We start from the raw sequence: 10,605 nt of genomic DNA, 5'->3' as shown, positions 1-10,605 counted from the left end.
AAAAAATGTCAGATGATTGCTTTGGTTCACAATAATGCCAGCAAAAAAAAAAAAAAAAAGGCATAGAGAGGGAAATGGTAAAAGAAACTGTCTAAATAATGTAATCCTCTCCTTATAAATCAAAAAAGCCACAGAAACATTTTTATCATTTGATGTTTTTCTCCATACATGTCTCTGATGTTTCCTGCAACTACAGACCCCAGATGTGCTCTTTCCATTCTCTGGACTACCTCTTTCCTGTGCCTACAATGGCCTCCCAATCAACAGTGATTTTTCTTTTCTTCACCCCAATTTTATTGGTAAGTCATCTCATTCATGAAATCTTCCAGTTATATCCACTGTCTAAGAATGGGGCAGGTGGGCTGGGGTTGTGGCTCAGTGGTAGAGTGCTCGCCTAGTACACTTGAGGCACTGAGTTCAATCCTCAGCACCACATAAAATGAAAATAAAGATATTGTGTCCACCTACAACTAAAAAATAAATATTTAAAAAATGGGGCAGGTATGGAGATCATTCACATACGCCTAAGAGGAATTTTAATATTTTGTCAAACTCAGTTCCTCCCATGACAGTTTTGAGGATACCTGAAAATCTCTTGATAATGTAATAGAATTTAATGTATTAAATTTCAAGAAAATCAAAGCCCTGACAGTCAATGTGGGAGACATGCATTTGGATGGCAAAACAATGATCACCAAGATCGAGGGCAAGGCAAACAACTGTGATAATGGATATACATATGAAATAATTATCTTAAAATTCTTTTTAAAAATACTGTGACTTTTTCCATATGAGGTTGTATCTTCCTCATTTTGCTGCAATGGGAGAGGAGTGGGGACGGAGACTAATTGGGCAGACTACGATTGGTAAGAACTTTATTAATAATACTGACTGGGTAAATAAGCCCCCTCTGACATGCAGAAATAAGTAACTTAAGTTCTCCCTTCTAGATCCTACCCACTGGGTTTGAAATACATGCCAGCAGGAACAAATTTTGAGACATTTAAACTGTCTATGAATGTAGGTGGACAAGAGATAAGCTCATGGCACAGTACTAAAGAGCTGTTTCCCAAAGTGTTAGAACTGGGAGAGTATTTACTAATTACATAATCTAACCACCTAATTTTACAGATGGGGAAAAAACTCAAAGAGGGAGAATCACTTATGTATGGTCACATCACCAATTAGCTTCAGATCCAGCTAGAATAAGCTCTCCAGATTCCACTTTTGGCATTTCTTTTATTGCAGCAAAATGAGGAAGATACAACCTCATATGGAGAAAGTCACAGTATTTTTAAAAAGAATTTTAAGATAATTATTTCATATGTATATCCTATTTAATTTATTTTCCACTCATATGCCAGTACTTATTATATCCTATGCTCTGTTTTAAGCACTTAAAAACATTAACTTTGTAGTTCTTATACCTTGAATTATCAATATATTATTATTATTCCTATTTTGCATGTGAACAAGTTAATCACAAAAAAGTAACTTGCCCAAGGTTATAAAGGTAATAAATAACTAAGCTGGGATTTCAGCCTAAGCAGAGTGGCTCTAACGTCTGGGATCTTAATACTATGCCATATATATGAAACATGTTGTACTTGTTATAAATGAAGAGGTATAAGCATAAATCTAGCTAGTGACTAAGATTAAATTATGATGCTGCTTTAGGACAGGAAAATAATGTTAAGGGTACTAAAGTAGTTACAAAACACTAGTCAAAGAAAAACAAGAAACACACATGTACACTCTCACACACATGCAGATGAAATCCTGTCTTAGTACAGAGAGAGTTTACTTCAGTGCAGCCCAGGGTATATGCCATGGGGCCTAACCATTAGCATCATCTAAGAGCTTTTTATGAATCCAAATGCTCAAGGGCTCTCTAAGGGGTTGAGATTTTTTATTTTCCACAAGTCCCCAGATGACATGGATGCTGCTGGTTCTTGGACCCTGACTTTTATGCAGCAAGGCTTTCCATTATTTCAGGATACTTAGCAACTAAAAAAGTTCAGAAAACAAGCAGAAACTACTAAACCTAAAATAACTGAAATAAATCTCAGGAACACTCTCATGACTACACCCAATAACTTGAGGGAAGAGAAATCCTACAATTCAGGCTACAAAAAGACTCTTAGAACCTATTTTTGAAGAATAGTTTTCACAGCAATTCAACAATGCTGCTGAAATTTCAAGGAACTACCATACATGTATACATAACTCTTTGAGATCTTTTTATATTTCTTCTCAAACATACCCATGTTTCTTTCCTGGCTGTAGCAGAAGCCTCCACATAGATCAGGTGTGTTGCAGTAAGATACAGAATCCCATTAGCTGGTTTCTTACCCACATAACGATCCAATAACTTCACATTTTCTACCTGTTATTTGAGGGAAAAAAAAATACCATTATCAACTCACTATCTGGGAGAATTCAGAACAAGATAAATGCTGTCAATTTGCTACAAAAAATACTTTGAGATTTTCCACTTCCTGCCAAGAAGATGAACTAGTATGATCTGTATTTCTTTTTCCTAAATCAGCCCAGGGAAATCTATAAAAGAGGGAAACATGAAATCTAAATAATATAAAAAATCTAGACAATGTTTACATGATGGGAAGGATATGGATGGAAAATAAATAGAATCTGAGAGCCTGCTGAAGTATTTATCTTGTTGGAGGAAAGGTTAAGTTATTTAATGTGTAGAAAAATCAAGAAGGGTACATAACTTGAGGATACATCTTAAGTTACTAAGCAAGAACAACATAAAACAGAAAGGAGAAAAAATGAAAAGAAAGCACTATAATTGACAGTATAAGATGAAATACCAAAAAAAGGTCCAACATAAGAATAACTATTAAATGTACCTGAATTAAACTAATTAAAAGACAGACTTACAGGTTGGAATAAAGTAAGATTCAACAATATTCAGGCTAGAGAGACACACTGTAATATAAGAAGACACAAACAAATTGAAAATAATTTTTCAAAAGATACACCAGACAAATATGAACCAAAATAATGTTGAGGTAGAGCTCTCAACATATGACAAAATAAAATTTATGTGACAAAGAACAATAGGACAAGAAGATATATCCATTATACACATGTATACATTTTCCAATAGTTTCAAATATATCAAGCAACTAGTAGAACCACAGAGAGAAAAGGAACAAGTACACTTGAATATTCTAATATTCTTCTATTTAGGAACTAATAGATCAAGCAATCATAAAAATCAAGTAGAGATAAGGAACACTTTTGCATTATCAATAAAAAAATTCCAGGTATTATATAGAGAGTAGAAGTACAAAAAATAAAGCATATAGAATCATTCAAAAAACAAATAGAATTTTCAAAAAAAAGACCATAATTATGGTTGTAAAGGAAGACTCAATAAATTTCAAAGGTTCAATATATAATTCTATGTTTTCCAATCACAATGCAATAATATTAGAAATAACAAAATAGTAGTCAAAATTAGCATATGTTTGAAACAAAATGGCCCATTACTAAATTAAACTTGTGTTAAGATAAATCATAAAATAAATATTTTAAAGTGAATGAAAATAAAAACACAAATTAAAATTTGTGGGACAATTAAAGAGAGCTAAGAAGGCAGTGTGTAGCTTTATATACATTTATAGTTTTATATATCAGTGTATAGCTTTATATATCATTAAATGAGAGAGGCTAAAAAAACTAGCTAAGAATTCAATGTAATGGAAATGGCAAAATAACAAGGAAGATGGATACTAATTAATAAGCAGAAAATCCTTTTTCACAGACAGAGAAATGCATCAGAATTTGACTCTTTGAAAAAGTAAATAGATATTTTATAAAGATGAGAAGAGATTTAAATAAATAAAATACAGGATAAAAAAAGGAAAATAATATATAAAGTTTTAAGTGAGTATTATATACAATAGGCTAATAAATTGGAAAGATGACATGAAGTAAAAAAAAATCCCCCCCAAAATAAAATGACGATAGTTAAAGATTTCTCCTACCAAAAAATAAAAAAAAACTACTCAGCCCAAGATGATATTATAGGTGAATTCTACCAAACTTCCAAGAAATAGTTAATTACTACCTTATCCAATTGATTCCAGTCACTAGAAAAAGAATGAAGTTTACTCAGTCCATTTCATGAGGGTAGTGTAATCTTGATTCTAAAATCAAATAAAGACAATTATAAGAAAAGAAACTTTAGGCCCATTTCACTTATGAAATGCAGATGCAAAAACAATTAGCACCATTTTTAGGGAAGATAATCATCTACTTAAAAATTCAAAATGAAAAATCAAACTATAGGAACTAATATGAACAGAGTTCAGTAAAAATATAAGATAGAAGATCAACCCACAAAAATCAACATTTTTCTATACCAGCAATGACCACTTAGAAAATATATTGAAAAATACTATTCACACTAGCAACAAAACCTATACAGAAACTTGAAATTTTACCAAGCATATACAAGATGTTTACAGAAAAAATCTTAACTCTAGAGTTAACTCCCTAATAAAAGATGTAGAAGATAATCTAAAGAGATTGCTATTGTTTAAATATGTTCCCCAAATTTCATGCATTGGAATGTTAATCCCCAAAGTCATATGCTAATGGAGTTTAAGAGGTACAACATTTGAGAAGGGATTAGGTCATGAGGGCTCTGTTCTCAGGAATTAATTAATGTATGTATTCAGATTAATGGATTTATCCAATTGATTCCAGTCACTAGAGTTATCAAGGGAACAGTTTTTGTTATCAGTGCAAGCTTTCTGTGGCCAGCTTGCTACATTTCTAATGTGATACTTTCTAATCAGGCCAAGCAGGAAGGCCCTTGGTAGATGATAAACAGATATTAGTAACATGTTTTTGGATTTCCTAGCATCCAGAACTTTGAGAAATTAATTTTCTTTATAAATTACCCAGTATCAAGTATTCTGTTATAGCAACAAAGAAAATGAACTAAGACAGAAATGAAGACATCTTTGTTGTTATATGGGACAACTTCATATTACAAAGATGGCAATTATCCCTCAAACTAACCTATAAATTCAACCCAGTCTCAATCAAATTCAAAGTGGATTTTCCAACAAACTTATACTAAATCCAAACAGAAAAATAAGCCCCACAAATAACTAAATCAAATTTTTTAAAAAAGAAGACTAGACAGAGGAAGATTTGTTCTACTAGGTATCAAAATTTACTCAAAGCTGTAGGAACAAATAAAAACTCATAGTACTACCACAAGAACAGAAAAAGAGACAAATGGGGGAAAACACAGCTGAAAGGCAAACTCATATATAGATGGGAGCCTAATACAGCATAAATATAGCACTGTAAATTGATGGACAAAATATAAGATATGTACTAAATATGCTGGAGGAAACAGTATCATTACATAAAGACAGAATCATAACCCTATGTAACACAATATTGTTGAGAGCCACAGCGGAAGGGGCCCCAGCAAACTTCCAGCTGCCGGCTGATGATTGGCTCACAGTGGCCCCAGCAACATCTAGCTGATTGGCTCCTCGGCCCCAGCAACATCTAGCTGATTGGCTCCTCTGCGGTGATGCTCATTGGACTGTTTCCCTGCCCTTTCAGACCACGGAGCTGCTCATTGGGGGACTTTTTTGGCTCCGCCCACGTGACCCAGCCAATCGGCCTCAAGAGCAGGAGGATTGTGGGAGGTGGAAAGAGGCTTGTGAGGAACAGATAGGGAGAAAGGACGGATGGACATTTCAGGAGGCTATTATAATGATTTTGTGTTGTTCCAATTTTGTTTCACTCAGTTTCAGTTTTGTTAGGCGTTATCTTGTTGAGTTGTATTATAGTAGAAATACGGGATCAGAAATTAGTAAAAAACAAACTGAAAGAGTGTTAAGTAAATTGTTAGAGGAAGGAGGCATCTCAGTAAAATCAAGAACAATCAGGGCATACGTTGATACAATACAAAAATGTAGCCCATGGCTTTTTAAGGAGGAGTTGTTAAATATATCACAATGGAACCATCATGGTGAAGATTTAAAAAGAATAGAAAAGAAAAGCCCAGGGACTCTGCCAGTTGGCACATTGCCATTGTGGACGTTCATATCTTGTTTGCTTAGTCCAAAGCCTTCAGTTCAGACAATGGTAGAGGAAGAAGAAGACATAATGATTCAAGTAAAAGAGAAGGTCTCTCAAGTTAGTCAGACAGAGGAAAAGATTCAAGTAAAAGAGAAGGCCTCTCAAGCTAGTCAGACAGAGAAAGAAAGTGTAAAACAGAAAAAGCCATCAGGGGGAAAGTTACAACAGGAGACTGCTACTAACACCTTTCTATCACCAGAGGACGTAAGTGTCCAACTAACAAGGCCACCTCCATATGCTGGGAGGTCCCCAACCCCCGCAGTTGATAGTTGGGATCCTGAGACAAGATCTCAAATATTAACATGCCCTGTATTTGAGGCAGGAGGGCAGCGATTTTACCAAGTTTTAAATTTCAAAACAGTGAAGCAGCTAAAAGAGGCTGTAACAACCTATGGTCCTCAAGCACCCTTCACTGTAAGCATGGTCGAATCCATTAACAACTTGAACATGACGCCAGCAGATTGGGCTAATATGTGTAAAGCTGTGCTAAATGGAGGACAATACCTGTTATGGAAGGTTGCCAATGAGGAATTTTGCAAGGAGACGGCTAGGCGAAATGCAGCAGCTGGTTATCCTCAGAGAAATCTAGATATGTTGTTAGGAAAGGGACCTTATGAGGATCAGCAGCAACAAATTGCATATGATCCTGGTGTATACGCACAAATTGCTGCAGATGCAATTAAGGCATGGAAGACTTTACAAGGACATGGAGGTTTACAAGGTCAATTATCTAAGGTAATACAAGGAGCTAATGAACCTTATGCTGAATTTGTAGATAGGCTTATTCAAACAGCTACCAGAGTTTTTGGGAATACAGAACAAGCAATGCCATTACTAAAACACCTGGCTTATGAGCAAGCGAATCGTTGGTGCAGAGATATCATTAGACCATGGAAACATGAAGATTTAAACACATATATTAAATTATGTAGAGACATTAATGAACAAGAGCAAGTCGTGGCAGCTGCAGTAAAACAGGCTTTAGATGCCAGAGACATTAATGAACAAGGGCAAATTGTGGCAGCTGCAGTAAAACAGGCTTTAGATGCCAGGCCAAGAACATGCTACAATTGTGAACAAACAGGACATTTTAAAAGGAATTGCCCCATTGGAGGAGGGTTTAACAAAACTAGGTATCAAAGGAGTAGAATACCAGGTATTTGCCCACGATGCCGTAGAGGGAGACATTGGGCTAATGAATGCCGTTCTCAAACCACCATAGAGGGTACTCCATTATCAAAAAACGAACAAGGACCAGGTGTTTATCCACGATATCGTGGAGAAAGGCATCGGGCTCCATTGCCAAAAAATGGACAGGGGGGCCCAATGCTCCGGGGCCCAAAACCACAAATATACGGAGCACTGGAGGAACCCAGCAACCCCATCAGGGTAGTGCCCAGGACACATTGTCCATCAGATCCCTCATCAGACAAACCAGAGGGAGCGCAGGGTTGGACATCTGCGCCTCCGCCAGAGCAGTACTAACTCCAGAGATGGGAGTTCAAATCATTCCCACAGGGGTGAAAGGACCTCTTCCCAAAGGAACAGTAGGCTTATTATTGGGACGCAGCTCTTCTACTCTAAAAGGACTTATGATAAGTCCTGGGGTAATTGATCCCGATTATGAAGGTGAAATAAAAATTATAGCCAGTTCTCCAAAGGGTATATCAGTAATTTCACCAGGAGATAGAATAGCACAGTTACTAATAATACCCAGCCTACATGATAAATTTTCCAGTCGTACTGTAGAAAGAGGTTCCAAGGGATTAGGCTCCACAGGTGTAGATTGGGCTATGCTTTCTTTAAATTTAGATTCTCGCCCCATGCTAAAACTAAATATTCAAGGACATGAATTTAATGGGCTACTGGATACAGGTGCAGACCTTAGCATCATCTCTCGTCAAGAATGGCCAAAACATTGGCCATTACAACAAGCCACTCAAACGCTTCGAGGCCTAGGAGTGGCGACTAATCCCCATAGAAGTGCAATGGTATTAGATTGGAAGGATCCTGAAGGATGTGAAGGAACTATACAGCCATATGTATTGGATCATCTTCCCGTAAATTTATGGGGACGAGATGTCCTAGATCAATTAGGTTTGACATTAACAAATAACATCAACCAAAATGCACCCACTATTATGACTAGACAAGGTTTTAGGAAAGGAAAAAGATTAGAAAAACAAGAACAAGGTATAGCAGCACCAATACAAATAGATCAAGGAACAGACAGACATGGGTTGGATTTTCAGAAAGGGCCACTGAGACAATAAAAATTACTTGGAAATCAGAAAGACCAGTATGGGTTCCTCAGTGGCCCCTGACTAAAGAAAAGATACAAGCAGCCCATGACCTGGTCAAACAACAATTAGCAGAAGGACATATACAACCTTCTGTATCTCCCCATAATACTCCCATTTTTGTCATCAAAAAGAAATCTGGTAAATGGAGATTATTGCAAGATTTAAGAGCCATTAATAATGAGATGGTTATTATGGGACCTGCTCAATCAGGGATTCCTCAATTGTCTGCTTTGCCAAAAACCTGGTATGTTTTAGTTATAGATATTAAAGATTGTTTTTTTTCAATTCCAATTCATCCTGAGGATAGTCCACGTTTTGCATTTACTATCCCTGCACTGAATCATGAAGGTCCTGATCAGAGATATGAATGGAAAGTACTCCCTCAAGGGATGGCTAACAGCCCAACTATGTGTCAAATTTATGTTAACAAAGTAATCCAGCCACTTAGAAATCAAAATCCTGAACTACAAATATTTCACTATATGGATGATGTATTATTAGCACACAAAGATAAAAACACATTGCTAGAATGTTATGCCACACTTACAAACTTATTAAAAAATTATAATCTAGAGATAGCAATAGATAAAGTACAATTAAATTTTCCAATTAATTATTTAGGAGTTCTATTATCCTCAACCATGGTCCGTCCACCAAAAATTCAAATACGAGTAGATCAACTCAAATCACTTAATGACTTTCAAAAGTTATTAGGAGACATAAATTGGATAAGGCCTTATTTAGGTATACCAACAGGAGAGTTGGGACCTTTATTTGATATCCTAAAAGGTCCATCAGATCCAAATTCACCCCGAATGTTAACGCCTGAAGCAAGAAAGGCATTAAAAATCATTGAAACATATATGGAAAATATGCATTTGGATAGAATTGATATAAGTTTGCCTTTATTATTTATTGTACTACCAACAAAAAATATTCCTACAGGAGTATTTTGGCAAGAAGGTCCATTATTATGGATACATTTATCTTATTCTCCTAACACTATTCTTACTAGGTATCCTGAGGCTGTAGGACAATTAATACTCAAAGGAATAAAAGCAGCAAAGGGAGTGTTTGGAATTTCTCCCAATAAAATTATTACTCCATATACTATGAATCAAATTGATGAGTTAGCTAATGAGTTAAATACTTGGGCAATAATCATGTGCAAATCTAATGTTTCATTTGATAACCACTTACCATCTAATCCTTTATTGTCTTTTTGGTCATTGCATCCTGTAATTTTTCCAAAAATGACAAGAAAAACACCTATCATGAATGCTCCAAATATATTCACTGATGGGTCAAATAATGGTACAGCAGCAGTAGTTACCCCTGATCAAACTTTTACATTTTTAGTACCCAAACAATCAGCTCAAAAGGTAGAGCTTAATGCAGTTTTACAAGCTTTTGTGATGTTTAAAGATTCTGTATTTAATTTATTTTCTGATAGTCAGTATGTAGTTAATGCTATAGTATCTCTTGAAGATGCTGGTAGGATTTCCCCTTCTTCTACTGTTTTCTCTTTGCTTTCCACTATACAAAGTCTAATCTGGGACAGAAAAGATCCATTCTTTATAGGACATATCAGGGCACATACAGGATTGCCTGGAGCCCTTAGTTTGGGCAATGATTTAGCAGATAAAACTACACATGACATACATATTTTCTCTACACTAGAAGAAGCTATAAATTTTCATAAAAAGTTCCATGTCAATGCTAATACTTTACAAAAGCGTTTTAAAATAACTAAGGAACAAGCTAGACAAATAATAAAACAATGTCAAAATTGTGTGACCTTTTTACCACAAGTTAATCTTGGAGTCAATCCTAGAGGATTGATACCTAACCATATTTGGCAGATGGACGTCACACACTTGCCAGAATTTGGAAAATTAAAATATTTGCATGTTACAGTTGATACTTCTTCTGGATTTTTGATGGGCTCCCTTCATGCCGGAGAAAAAACTAAAGATGTTATAGCTCATTGCTTACAAAATTTTGCCACTGTGGGTGTTCCAAAACAGTTAAAAACAGATAATGCCCCTGGTTATACTTCTACCTCTTTTAAACAATTTTGCTCAACATTTGGCATTACTCATATAACAGGAATCCCATACAATCCACAGGGACAAGGCATAGTTGAAAGAGCTCATCAAAC

At 35.6% G+C, this 10,605-nt stretch overlaps 1 protein-coding gene and 1 long non-coding RNA gene across 9 annotated transcripts in view; one reads left to right on the top strand and one right to left on the bottom strand.

The window, feature by feature from the left end:
- The window catches only part of Mtmr8 (myotubularin related protein 8), a 128,570-nt gene that overhangs the window by 95,700 nt on the left and 22,265 nt on the right, over nucleotides 1-10,605 (bottom strand). For 5 of the 7 annotated variants that reach the window (XM_048797239.1, XM_048797240.1, XM_048797242.1 and 2 more), the window contains exon 2: nucleotides 2,264-2,386. The exons of 1 other annotated variant lie outside the window; for it this stretch is intronic. In XM_048797239.1, coding sequence (XP_048653196.1) covers nucleotides 2,264-2,386 — 123 coding nt within the window. Of the gene's footprint in view, nucleotides 1-2,263; nucleotides 2,387-4,099; nucleotides 4,179-10,605 lie in introns of all 7 variants that reach the window. One more of the 7 variants, XM_048797241.1, reaches the window with a different exon arrangement.
- Nucleotides 1-10,605, top strand: part of LOC125614440 — a 123,952-nt gene that overhangs the window by 107,187 nt on the left and 6,160 nt on the right. For both annotated transcript variants that reach the window (XR_007345022.1, XR_007345023.1), the window contains exon 3: nucleotides 197-299. This is a non-coding gene — a long non-coding RNA (uncharacterized LOC125614440). The remainder of the gene's footprint in view (nucleotides 1-196; nucleotides 300-10,605) is intronic.

The sequence above is a fragment of the Marmota marmota genome, unplaced genomic scaffold, assembly GCF_001458135.2.
Source record: "Marmota marmota marmota unplaced genomic scaffold, marMar, whole genome shotgun sequence".
Lineage (NCBI taxonomy): Eukaryota > Metazoa > Chordata > Mammalia > Rodentia > Sciuridae > Marmota > Marmota marmota.
This window is presented reverse-complemented; position numbering and strand designations above follow the sequence as displayed.